Below are 14,363 nucleotides of genomic sequence, written 5' to 3'. Positions count from 1 at the left end.
TTATGTTAAAATGTGATGGTAAAAACAGATGGGAAGGCTGATCTCCAGAGACTAGAAGGAGTGGCTGTAACTAACACACAATGAAATAGTAGCTTTGTCCTGACCCAGAAATGTCCCAGATATATACAGAGTTCTATGGTTATTTACACAACTTTAACAAAGAAATAATAAATAATTTTAAATTTCCCAAAGGCTCCAGGACTTTACATCTGAGAAAGAAAACAGTTTCTACATAAGCTTTTGGGTTTGTAAATAAGAAAATATTGTTGGAATGGAATGTAGCTGAGTGCAATCAAAATTCACTTTATGTTCTTCATATTTCCAAGGAAAAAAACGGTGAGGAAAACACAAACCAAATAAAGGTAAAAACTCTCAAAAGACTCCCCAGTCCTATATCTAGCAATAGGTCAAAAACTGAGGCTACAAGAGTTTTTAGATTTCTTATGAGAAACTCTAGTAAGAAAAATACAATGACTCATTTCATAATAATGCCCTTTCTTCCCAAAGTACACATCACAATTCCCACATCCCTAGCACATGGGCACTCTGTGCAGAGCTATTGCAACACAGAGGATCTCCCTGCACCAAAGTCCCTGAGTGGACAAGAGAAACGCCAACAGTGACAGCAGGGACAGACCTCCCTGGCGCTGTGGTGCTTAGGGGCAGCGTGGCTGCATTCGCTCTGCTCCGTAAAGGAGGGGGATTACTCCCTTTGTACTGCCTGATCTGGAACAGCAGTTCTTTTGTGCAACCACCTTTAAGTACTGGGGAGCTAAGTGCAGCTGGCTTCCTTGTCTACAGGTTGAAAGAATCCCTTGACAGAGGAGTTTTGAATAGACGCTCCCAGATTTCCTAACAAATTGTCACTTAGACATTGAGAATCCAAAAAAAAAAAAAAAAGATGAAGGAAAGGGAATGTGAGCTCTCAAGGCTACAGCACGAGTAAGGCACCCAGGCTGTTGCTCAAGTACTAGTTCACTCCTCTGTCACTTCTGTGGCTGCAGAAGAGTGAGTTAAGTCAATAGTTATACAAAAACAACTGAAGTTTATTGCCAAAGAAATCTCTCCAACATAGCTACCGCGGGTACCAATTTTCCCAGCCTTGCCCAGTCAGATGTTCTTGAGAATCGCTATCCAGAGAAAATGAGACGGATCCTGCCCTTTGGTGAATATCCATGTAAAGTGATATAAGAATTCAAAGCTTGAAGGAAGTCCAGGGAATACTCACAGGAGCCTGACATCACTGGCTGTGGGCATTTGAAGTATAGAACAAGTGATAAGAATGCCTTCTCTCAGGCAGAAGGCAGTTCTGGAAGGGAAGGGCTGTTTATTGATCCTTAAATAGCTGAGACAGGCAGACTCTGTAGAGGTCAAATATCAATGAGAATTAAACTACAAGACACTTCTGGTGGAAGGATGGTGTAGTTGGCTTGATGGGCCATTTGTGGGAGAGGGACCTTTACTTGACCTGGGTCTTTTATTGCTTCTAGTAACAACAGGCCTGAGGAAGTAGTGGGCTGGAGGCCTGTGAGGAGGGGAGGTGGCAGAGGTGAGCAGGCTAGGCACAGGGACGCACAGAGCTTGAGCCCCGAGATGAAACTGTTGAGTAGTGCCAGGCTTTAGCTGACATATGTGGCTGGGAAAATGCATATGTGAAGAGACAGAGGTGGAGGAAATGAGCAACTGAGGAGACAGAAACTGACCACAACTAAAGACAATCACTCAAAACAAGGAACGAGCCTCATGATGGAAATGGCATTTTCCTCATAAGTTAATGTGGTTAACTCTGGTCATGTTATCACTGGTTATCAGAACATCTTAAAGATAAAGAAACTGAACTCACTCATGTAAAAGGCTTAGACTGGTGAGATTTTCAGAATGAAAATTCTCAATGTTTAGGAAGTCCTCCAGATTATAGGATTTATATGACAGCCGGTATAGAAAACTTACATCTGTATAAATACCAAGGCCCCTAAGGGGGATAATATTTCATTTGTATTGAGATGTTTTAATCCCTCCTTAATAATTTAAGATACTAAGTATTAATATTACATATCAGATAGAAGATCTAATTTCTCCTGTATTTCATTTGAAAGTAATAATACTTTCTGGAACAGTTAATTGTTGTTTTCGTAAACCCATAGATCAATTTCTTCCTTGCTCTGAATCAGTTAAGCTATATTATATTTTAGATGTATGCCAATGGCATTGCCACTTTAGTATTTCTTAGTTTACGAAGATAACTCAACATCCTGGAAATATTTCAAAGGACAAACTTAATACTTTTCACCAAATTTGCCTCATTCATTTAATGTGTATTCTTAAGAGTTTGACTGATGGATGAAGAAGAGGAAATATGAACCACACTGGCTGTTGCAAAGGGTTCCTCTGCACCAAACGCAGACATCTAAATTTAAATATAAGTTCTCTGCTCTTTACTTTTCCTGGGTCTCTATTCACCCTTGTAGCCTCTGAAACACTCTTCTTATGTATTTATTTAAGATGAGATAAGAAGCTGGTTTTAGATGATGTGGGCCAAATTTCAGATTTCATATGGATTAAAAAATAATAAACATCAAGGGTAATCTAATATTCCCATAAATTATTTTAGAAGCATAATAATCATGTCACACTTCATGGCCCGGTTAATGTCTGTTGGAGTTTTTTTCTGTTTGTTAAAGATTCAAGTCATATGTCCCTGTTTGTTAAAGATTCAAGTCATACATCCAAAAATATGAAAAAAAGTCTGTGTAGAAGTCAGGCAGACTGGACTGTGGCTGCAGCAAACACACACATGTGCAACAAGGAGATTCTCAAGTGTATATGTTCAGCTTAAAAGACAAAGCAGTCAGCTGCAATTCTGAGTCAGTTTTATCTATTTGTCTGAAGAGACAACTCCAATAAAACAGAAGCAGGCCCTGCTGGAGCTCAAGACTTAGCATGAGAAAAGGGAGACAGGGAGACAGAGAGACAGAGAGACAGAGAGACAGAGAGAGAGAGAGAGAGAGGGAGAAAATGAACCCTATCAGCTATGAAATAATACACTGGGGAAAAGTACTGGTTCTCATGAAAATGTCGGTGATTCACCATGGAATAAAATTTAAAAGCCACTGACCCCAATGAAAGCCTCCAGTGGAAACATGTGGATTTTGCTTCATTTCACTTAAAGACTTTTCTTTATTTCATTTAAACACTATCATAAGCACCATCACAGCTTTTGTGATGTGTTGCTTTCTCATTTACAGTTGATATGGAAAAGGTACTGCTGATTAAAATGGTCTTCAGGAAAAGAAGAACAATGCACGAATTAGTTGATATTACCACGTAAAACAGGTAGGGCTTCTTGTTCCCTTAAAACATGCGCTGGGTGCTCATCAGCTGAATGACAACAGCAGACAATTCTTGTTTTCTATTTTTTACAGTAACTCAGCATTTAAGCAGACTTATTTGTTTATAGAATTTTTTCATACTCACCAAATCTTCATTCTGATTTGCTAAAAGATCACGACTGAATGCAAGCTGACTGACACAAACCACAAATCTGTCAGGGAATACACAGAGTTCTGTATAAAATGAAGAAAAACAAGTTTAAAGGTGTCAAAAAACTATAAACACAGAATAGTCGTTCCAGATTTTTGTTCATTTTAAGTTACTGCAATATGCACATCCATATAAAACATACGTCTCTTCTCTCCTCCCATCCTTTCAAGTGTTTGCCGTCAATAGGGCAGGGTGAGCGCAAAGCTCTAGGGAGAGCTGACGAGGCTGCAAATTGGTCCACCTGCGCCCCGGGACCATTACATTGCAGGAAACCCCCAGGCAGAACCTCTGCACCCTCCCCTCTGTGTCAGTCAGCTGTTTTCTGATTAGAACTCCTATTTAGAAAATAGGATCAATGTTTTCAAAATGAGCATGTAAGACTTTAGAGGAAGAGGAAGAATATTAGACAAAATCTAAAAATGTGACCTATCAATGTTTTTCCTAGTTACTTTACTTATCATCTCCTTGGTTAGCTAGTCTTAGAGAGCTCCCCGACCCTGGAGGGCAAACTACTAATCTGAAGCAGGCTGGGAAAACAGCAGCTTTTCTTAGGAATTAATGATCCAACTATTAAGAAAATGGTTAAATATACAATAAAGATGGTAAAATTACACCATACTCACAGTAATCTATTATTGCTGCTTCTTAAAACAAAACCACTGACTTCCCATTGGGAAAGACTGAATGAATCACTGAACTGGACTCCTCGGCATTCAATGAAAGGAAGGCAAGATGGTAATGACATCTGGATCTTTCCTTTTCTCATCTCTCTGTCCATCCATCCATTTGTTCGCCAGCCTCCAGCTACCCAGGCATGATGTCTGGAGTGATGCTGAGCTGATGATGCCAACAGTGTATGTTCCAGGTGGGTGGGGAGGGGGCTCTTCTCCCTTTTTCCTACTTGGTTGACTGCTTGAATATTTTTATGATATACATGTCTGATATTTGTGATAGAAATTAAGTCATTTTTCTAACAGAGAACGCTTCCCTCTTACACGAGACCAATTTCTTTTTAAAGATGGATATTATGAATCAGGTGAGTAAAGCCTTTTAGGTACACTGCACATGATGGCAATGACTGAGGTAATAAGGTATCTCAATTTGATGTACCGCTTGGAAGCCAAGCAAGAAGGTGTCAATTACATGGACACAGAATTTAAACAAGTTAACACCTTACACTACTAGACTAGCTTAAATGATCCCAAGAGGCCCAATGAGTTGTTGTTCCAGTAACAGCTCTCTCCTTATCCCGTCAACCACTGCTGTCTCCTTGGCAGTCACTCTCCCTATTCCAAGTTATCCTATTCAGAGCAGCAGGTTAACAGTTCTAAAAAAAGAGCTCCACTCATCCTGCTCAAAAACCTACCATGGCTCCCCAGTGCCCAATATTCAAAGCCCTCCATGATTAGGGATTAACCTGTTGTTCTGGTCTCACTCCCAGTTAGCCTTCCTCATGAGGAAAGCCCCCATTTCAGGTGGGGGCCTGGGTGTTTTTCAACTTTGACCCCGTGTGGGCATATGATATCTGGCTAGGTGACTAGAGATGGATTTTGAAAAGCCAGAAGAACAAAATTAGCAAAGCAGTTAATATTTATTCATTAGTTCTTAAAAGATCTTATTGCGATAAATGGTATATAGCCTTTTTATCATTTTATGGGAGGGAAACTGAGCCACAGAATTCATTATTTGTCCACCTCCCCCCCCCCCAAAAAAAATCATAAAAGTGAAATACAACAGTTCATTAGTGGATCAGAACTGGAATTCAAAATTATCAGTTCTATCAAATAATTCCTCCGTATTTGCATTTGTTCCTCTGAAAAGTAACAATGTTAGAATGGCAGATTTTAAACATTTTGGTGCTGCCAGGTATTAACAGAAAGCAACTTCTGTACCCTTTTGCTCTGTTTAGGTCATTATTGAGAGTTGTACTATTTTAATATCTAATTAAATATTTAGGCAATGATAGTCCTTACCATAAAGGGCACAAGTACAAGGTTAGCTGACTTATTTTACTAGAGAGTTGAACAAAGTGGAAGGGCCTGTTAAGAAAGCAGTATATCTAAGGCTGGGCATGTTGGCTCATGCCTGTAATCCCAGCACCTTAGGAGGCCAAGGCGGGAGTACAGCTTGACCCCAGGAGTTTGAGACCAGCTGCAACACAGTGAGACCCCTTCTCTACCAAAAATTACAAAAAAAAAAAAAAAAAAGCCAGGCATGGTGGCACACACCTGTGGTCCCAGCTACTTAGGAGGCTGAGGTGGAAGGATCATTTGAGCCTAGGAGGCTAAGGCTGCCGTGAGCCATGATTGCACCACTGTACTCCAGCCTGAGTGACAGAGTGAGACCTTGTCTCAAAAACAAACAAATAACAGCAAAAAAGAGAATAACATATTCGAGCAGAGTTTACAGTTAAGAAAATGCAGATAATCATGAAGATTCCACAGCAAGCCTCTATATGTTAATTTTTTAAAGTTCCTATATCATATCTTACATATATACTGAAATTGTCCATGGAAGGTGAACTAAATTTTCTTTCCAGTGCTCAGATCAACCTGGAGAATGATCATTAGCTTCTGACTTTACTGTTGCTGGCTGGACAAGTTTGAAATCATATCCTTAGTGGACATCTAGACTTGGGGAAGTGATGGGGGAAAGTGGCCTCATCACACACCTAGGGAAAGCTCTGAGAGCTCAGGGCTGGGAAAGAGCTTTCTTGTGTACACACCTGCTCCATATGCCAGGGCTTTGGTGTGCACAGACAATACTGAAGTGATTCATAGTTCAACTGTGTTGAGTCACTCTGAAAACTCAAAGAAAGTGCTGAGATGCATCAGGAAAGGAAAGCATGATGTGGCCCAGCTCACTGTTCTCAGAGAGGCAGTAAACACAGTACAAGGTGGGAGGAAAGAAATCGCAAACTTTCGGACACACTCAAGACATGAAGGCAATGAAGCAAGTGGGACTCTCCATTCCTTAATTTTCATCCCTTCTCCATCTAGGGCAAGCAGATTGTGTGAAATGTCTGACAAACCAAGAAATCGGCTTCTTACCAGCATTCTGTGTGCTCCTGATGCAGCGAAGGCGTATCCCTCTCTTGAGGAAATAGGCTGTGATTTGAAAGCCATAACCTGGAAAGTGAAAGGGAACATCACTAAGTTAAAAGTTTGTTTGCCGCTAAATCTCTGGGGTTCAGCCCAGTGCCTGCCATAAAAGACACATTCAATAGTTATTTAGCAAATGAAGCTGAGTGTGATGACTCATGCCTGTAATCCCAACAATTCGGGAGGCCGAGGCAGGCGGATCACTTGAGGTCAGGAGTTCGAGACCAGCCTGGCCAACATGGTGAAACCCTGTCTCTATTAAAAATACAAAAACTAGCTGGGTGAGGTGGCGGGCACCTGTAATCCCAGCTACTCAGGAGGCTGAGGCAGAAGAATCATTTGAACCTGGGAAGTGGAGGTTGTAGTGAGCTAAGATCACTGCACTCCAGCCTGAGTGACAGAGCGAGACTCTATCTAAAATAATAATAATTAGTAAATGAAAGAATAAAGGAATTAACAGAGGGCTTCTCTTGAGAGGCAAGGGTGAACATTACTATCTTGCCTCTTCCAGGAGGCCTGACTATGACGCCTGGCATAGTCCCTAGTCCCTGAAGCCCCTCAGTTACTTCAACTGTAAAACGAAATAAATGAGGTCTAACGTACTTTCAGATGGGATAATTCAGTCGGAGCTTGCGAATAGATCTTAGCCACCTTCTCATACTCACTGCTTATTAGCTCATAAAAAGAAGCAGGTCATACCTATTTGAACATGGATGTATTTTGCCTGTAAATAAATTAATTCAAGTATGTCAAAATCTTTATATAGAATGAGATGAAAAGAAATACGACATGAGTAAAAAAATAATTTCTCCAACTCACCAGAGTGGCCTAAGTGAAAGAGACAGAGCATAAAGTGTTGGCAAGAATGTAGGACAACTGGAATTCTCATACGCTGCTGGCAGGAGTACAAATTGGTACAGCCACTTTGAAAAAAATGCTTGAGTATCTAAAGCTGAACTTAGGCATGAACATACAGTGTTCACAATAGCACTCTTCACAATAGTCTCAACCTGGAACCAACGCAAATATCCATCAACAGTAAATTTTTTAATGGGGATATAGTCACACACCGAAATACTATAGTGCCTCTAAAAATGAATGAGCTACAGTTACAGGTAGTAACAGAAATACATCTCACAAACATAATGTTACATGAAAGAAGCCTGATCCAGAAGAGTAAATGCCATCTGTGAAAATGGAGACACTATCATTCGTCTCATAGGGTGGCAACAGATTTTCAGATGATTCACAGAAAGTGCCAGCTTAATTCCTTCCTCTCTCCCTTTCTCTTCTCTTCTGGCTTCCCTCCAGGTATAAACTACTTTGTTGATGATTTTCCTGAAATCATAGTAAAACCGTTCCTGGTTATCGCAGTCAGCAGTCAAGTTATTTGGTAGAAGAATCAGAAGCAAAAGCTTCAGCAGAGTGGGGTGAGGGTCCCCCTCTGTCAAACTGGAGTGGCCAAGAGTTGCAGGAAGTAATCTCTAGGACCATCAGATTCTCCAAAGTCCATGACTATGGTTGGTCTGAAATAACTTATATAAAGAATACAATTAAAGAAGTTTCCACTTTCATATTCAGTATCCTTCCGACACTCCTGTAGAAAGACCCAGGACATGAGTGACCGCAGACTTGATGCTGTCTAAACAAGCGATGGCTCTGACAGAACAATTGCTTTAGTCATGCAGATTGTGCAAGAACAGTGACATCTATGAAAGGATAATCTCCGGATTTGCTGAGATAAAATAATTTTTTCCTAACACACTTGAAAATAGATTGCATTTCAGTCATGTGGCTTTCTTCTGCTTAAAATGTCAAACAAAATATACACACCACTGACATTACTCTGAGTGCTTTAAAACAAATACGTTATTTCTTAGGTCACTGAGAGAATGGAAGTCATTTCTACATCTGTTTATTTGTCCAACTGCTGAGGGAAGAAGTGGAATCCTTAACAATTGGCGACTCACAAACACATACAGCAAAATTTAAAAGTATTTTTCAAGTATTAATTTATAATGCAAGTCTTCCAAAGAACTGAGAAAAAAAAAGTATAATATCTGTTATTCTACCTTTGCTGATCTATAGCTCTAAGTGATTAAGATTCAGGAGGCATGTTTGAAATTTCAAAAATCTTCTTCCTATGCAAAATCTTTAGCAATAAAATGTTATTATCAGGCCCAGTGTGGTGCTCATGCCTGTAACCTCAGTACTTTGAGGGGCCAAAGTGGGAGGATTGCTTGAGGCCAGGAGCTCGAGACCAGCCTGGGAAACATACTGAGACCCCGTCTCCTTAAAAAAAATACAAAAAAACATTAGCTGGGCATGGTGGTACACGCCTGTAGTCCCAGCTGCTCAGGTGGCTGAGGCAGGAGGATTGCTTGAGCTCAGGACTTCAAGGCTGCAGTGAGCTATGATCACCACTGTACTCCAGGCTGGGCGACAAAGCAAGACCCCATCTTTTTTTTTTTTTTTTTTATTTATTTATTTATTTTTTTTATTATACTTTAAGTTTTAGGGTACATGTGCACATTGTGCAGGTTAGTTACATATGTATACATGTGCCATGCTGGTGCGCTGCACCCACTAACTCGTCATCTAGCATTAGGTATATCTCCCAATGCTATCCCTCCCCCCTCCCCCCTCCCCACCACAGTCCCCAGAGTATGGTATTCCCCTTCCTGTGTCCATGTGATCTCATTGTTCAATTCCCACCTATGAGTGAGAATATGCGGTGTTTGGTTTTTTGTTCTTGCGATAGTTTACTGAGAATGATGGTTTCCAATTTCATCCATGTCCCTACAAAGGATATGAACTCATCATTTTTTATGGCTGCATAGTATTCCATGGTGTATATGTGCCACATTTTCTTAATCCAGTCTATCATTGTTGGACATTTGGGTTGGTTCCAAGTCTTTGCTATTGTGAATAATGCCACAATAAACATACGTGTGCATGTGTCTTTATAGCAGCATGATTTATAGTCATTTGGGTATATACCCAGTAATGGGATGGCTGGGTCAAATGGTATTTCTAGTTCTAGATCCCTGAGGAATCGCCACACTGACTTCCACAATGGTTGAACTAGTTTACAGTCCCACCAACAGTGTAAAAGTGTTCCTATTTCTCCACATCCTCTCCAGCACCTGTTGTTTCCTGACTTTTGAATGATTGCCATTCTAACTGGTGTGAGATGATATCTCATAGTGGTTTTGATTTGCATTTCTCTGATGGCCAGTGATGATGAGCATTTTTTCATGTGTTTTTTGGCTGCATAAATAAGACCCCATCTTAAAAAAAAATGTTATTATCAGGAAGGGGCAAAATCTGAAGTTGACCATGAAAGCTACAGTTTTGAGTCCAGGAAGCCTGGTATCTGAAGATACTACTTGAGTGACAGCTAAATCCTATTTGGACTGCTGAACAATCAAGTCTCAATATGACACCTTCCCCTATAGAAAAAGAAAGCAGTATAAGGCAGATTTCAAGTGATTTGTTACAGAAATTAGTAGGAGAAATGAGTTTATTGAAACCTTGACCCCTACACCTCCCACCCCAGGACAGAATTAAGTTAAAAGGAATCATTTCTAAATAGCATCTTGTTATTAGTGGTTTCAATGGAAAACCTGCCCAAATGGCACCTACAAGAGAAATGGCAAGTTTAACATGTAAAAAAGATTTGCACCTGCTTAATCCAAATTCCACTGGTCATATGAAACTTTGTTTAAAGAGAAACTTGAGGAGAGATTAAACACAAAAGGTACTATGCCAGTTCTTATGGCAAACTAAATTTGATCTATAAACAGAGAAAATTATTGCTGCTTGAAACATACTGCACTGAAATGCTTAGAAAGACGTATTTCATTTATTCATAGACAAAAGGCAATGATAAAGACTACATTCTTATCTTTGCTTTTAATGAAATCAACTTCACAGCGTTCAGGAGGCCACTGAGATTTTGTACTTACCCAGGGCTAAAGCAAAGCTCCACTACTCTCTAAAGCTAAACAGCAATTTGGCAAAGGATCCAAAAGACCTTTTGCTTTTCCTACTTGGGGCACCAGCTCCCAGCTCGCTATGCTGGTGTTTTAAATGCAGAAAACCTGAGTCAGCAGAGCAAATGGAAATCATAAAGTGATCATCTTTTCATCTGAAAACTACTGGATGATGGTATTAATATTATGAGGCACTTGCAAATCACATTTCAGTATGCCTGTTTCCTTGCTGGCGATTGTGGTGCTCCTAAATCTGAGAAGACTGTCTTTAGACACAAGAAGGGATTTGGATTAGAGGGAGAAAAAGCTTTGCAATAGAAACATCTTACCACCAGGCGTCTGCGGGTATGTGCATTTCCAGAAACAATTGATATTTTTGAATTGCTTAATGTAACACAATCATCTAGTATCAGCAAGATCCCATCTTCTCCCCTGGCCTCCAAGCAGCCCAAAAAATCTCCAGTTCTTGTGCCACCATTTGCTCTCTGTATGTCGTAAAAAGCTGTTGCACTTCTCCTTATCCTTCTACAAACAACCTCCAAAGCATGAAGCCTCAAATGATTACTTGTTACCACACTAACTTTCTTCTGGCTTACCTAAGTTGTTCATCAAAAACTACTGAGTCTCCTTAAAAAAAAATGGAGAGGTGGTCAGTAATGCATATGAGAGAAAGAAAGGACAAACCACAGTCCTCCTACTATTTTATTTCATATTCTGTCTAAAATAAGCTGCTCCAAAATGGCTCTACTAGAAATTTGCAGTCTTCATAAACAGAAAGGCAAAAATTACGACAAAAAAACTCAAATATGAATTGAACAAATTCCATCCTGGCTTAGCAAGGCAGTAGATTAGTTTCAAGTAGTACCATGTTCCAATGAGTAATGGTTTTAAGGGAGTGGTCATTTATTTGGGTTGTCACAGTTCACAGTCCCAAGACACTGAGAGCAAATATTCAATGAGAGATTTTACTGTAAAACTATCCAGCCTCACTTGTTTTCCAGGGGATGCATAGCTAAGGCGACTTGAGCTTCCCCACAGCTGCCAATGGGAGTCTGTGGTCTGGTGCGTAACAGTGGGAAGCCCTCTCCCACAGCTATTACGAGACCATTCATGGACAAGCCTGGGAAAATGCCTCTGTGTGGCTTGGTGAGCCATCAGGACCTCCAGGCAGGTGAATTCCACTTCATTGTGGACCCCACCCACCACCTGTGTGGCTCTCTTCCAGCAAAGCCTTCTCCCAAACTACAAGGCAGGCTCAGGAAGACCTACGATGCCCCTCAGTACTTCTCTCCCTGAGATGACTCCATTATTATCTCACACACAGTCTGAAACATTTCAAACATTCAGAAAAGTAGAAAAATAATGTCATGAACATCCCAAAACCCACCATCTAGATTCAGTAACAGTTAATATTTTGCCGTATTTCAGACACATATTTTCTAAACTGCTTCGAAGTAGACATCATGAAACCTTACTCCTAAACATGTGAGCATAGCTCTTGAGCAATAAGGAAATTCTCCTTCATCACCACAACACTATTATTACAACTGAGTATGACATTACCGATCAAATAACCAGCCTATATTCAAATTTCTCCATTGTCCCAAAATGTGTATCACTGATCTGATTTTCCTTTGAATCGGATCCAACCAAAGATCATGGATTTTAAGAGATGTATTTGCTTATATCTCTTTTAATCTAAAATAATCTCCCTTTACCTTTTAAAAAAAGAACTCTGAACTTTTAAAGAGATCAGGCTAGTTGTGTTATAGAACAACCCCATTCTACATTTGAATTTTTTTTTTGACAGGGTCTTGCTGTGTTGCCCAGGCTGGAGTGCAGTGGCACAATCACAATTCACTGCAGCCTCAACCTCCTGGGCTCAGATGATTCTCTCACTTCAACCTCCTGAGTAGCTGGGACCACAGGTGCATGCTACCACACTCATCTAAGTTTTAAAATTATTTTTAGAGACATGGTCCCACTATGTTGCCAAGGTTAGTCTTGAACTCCTGGGCTCAAGCGATCCTGCTGCCTGGACCTCCCAAAATGCTGAGATTACAGATGTGAGCCACTGCACCCAGCTAAGCTTTTTTTTTTTAACCTCAGTTGCCTAAACACAAAATTTCAACCTGCATGCTCTTTTAAAATCCCAGCCATTTATTAATTTTGACTTCTCCTTTAACTGCTGTAGGAAATTACAGGTTCAAACTAAAGCTTTAATGACAATTCAAAGACTGGCATACAGATGACCTGAAAATTTGGTCCTAATGATAATTTCAAAGAAATAAAATTATGGATTTGTAGATAGTTAAAATTTTGGTGAAGATGAGCTTACTTAGGTAGGTTGGATAGTGGTCTGATATTTGCTTTAAGAAAGGGCACTTTGTCACAATCAGATTACTATGTGCTAACCCGGAAGCAGCTCTGCATTGCACGCCAGTTCAGACATGTGACTGTTTCCAGTCTGAAGTCATGAGTCAGTTCTCAAGCTTGGTTGTGATTTAATAAGAGGACAGGAAGAAAGAGGCTGATACCAACTGAGTACTGACAGTATCTTGGGTATTAGACTAGACTAGGAACATATAATATACTTAAAAGATGAAGAGGCTAGGCACAGTGGCTCACGCCTGTAATCCCAGCACTTTGAGAGGCCAAGGTGGGCAGATCACGAGGTCAGGAGATCGAGACCATCCTGGCTCACATGGTGAAACCCTGTCTCTACTAAAATAAAAAAATTAGCCAGGCGTGGTGGCACGCACCTGTAGTCCCAGTTACTTGGGAGGCTGAGGCAGGAGAATCGTTTGAACCCGGAAGGCAGAGGTTGCAGTGAGCCGAGATCATGGCACTGCACTCCGGCCTGGGCAACAGAGTGAGACTCCATCTCAAAAAAAAAAACAAAAAAAAACCAAAAAAAAGATGAAGAATACGTGTGCTTTCAAGCTATTTCATTAAGGAAAAATGAAGTTGTAACTCATTACATCCCAAACTGTGTCACTCAGAAAGTTGCACCTTGTCCTTATCAAAAGGCCTAGGGTAGAAAGGGTAGGGAAATCATGAGTTTGATGCTGTCACTTCAAACATGAAGAGAGACTAAGTATGAGATGGGGCCTATGAAAAAGCCTTGATGGGGCCTTTGGAAACATGTTATGGGTCCAAGTGTGACCTCCTCTATTGCTGGTGATGGGTGGGGTTGGAGAAAGGGGTTGTTCTGTGGGAACTGAAAACCAAGAGTCCTGTCCCAAGTTTAGGAATATACATACAGGATCCTAGTCTAAGACCACAACTGGGAAACAAATTTGGTGGGTAAGTGGAATATTTGATCCTAGGCTAAAAATTTCACTTATTACCCAAGACATTTAGAGATTCCAAAAAGGTTCCCTTGAGATAACATTTCATGTCCCTAAATAAGGACAGTACTAGACTCTGAGTCACAATAAAGCTATGTCTATTTGATGCCAAAACAAATGGAGCATGAAATGTTTCATGAAAAAAAAATAAAATTATGAATAAAATCATTATTTATAAAATAATTCTTTGGAGCCAAATTTATTTAGGAAAAAACACACATTTTCTACCTTTTGACTTTGTAGGTAACGCCAGAGGACACATGTGCTACAAATTTCATTTTCTATGGGATCCATCAGAGATTGTTAACATGGAATAAGAAGGCTTTTCAGAGCAGACAAAAATTAGAATAAAACAAATTGAGAAATTATCACTTCAG

At 40.2% G+C, this 14,363-nt stretch overlaps 1 protein-coding gene across 1 annotated transcript in view; it reads right to left on the bottom strand.

Annotated features, from left to right (window-relative positions):
* The window catches only part of SLX4IP (SLX4 interacting protein), a 193,312-nt gene that overhangs the window by 22,698 nt on the left and 156,251 nt on the right, over positions 1 to 14,363 (bottom strand). The window contains exons 5-6 of the mRNA XM_003810570.6: positions 6,591 to 6,668; positions 3,475 to 3,563 (exon numbers count right to left, since the gene is read on the bottom strand). Coding sequence (XP_003810618.1) covers positions 3,475 to 3,563; positions 6,591 to 6,668 — 167 coding nt within the window. The remainder of the gene's footprint in view (positions 1 to 3,474; positions 3,564 to 6,590; positions 6,669 to 14,363) is intronic.

The sequence above is a fragment of the Pan paniscus genome, chromosome 21 (genome assembly GCF_029289425.2).
Source record: "Pan paniscus chromosome 21, NHGRI_mPanPan1-v2.0_pri, whole genome shotgun sequence".
In the NCBI taxonomy this organism is placed as follows: domain Eukaryota; kingdom Metazoa; phylum Chordata; class Mammalia; order Primates; family Hominidae; genus Pan; species Pan paniscus.
This window is presented reverse-complemented; position numbering and strand designations above follow the sequence as displayed.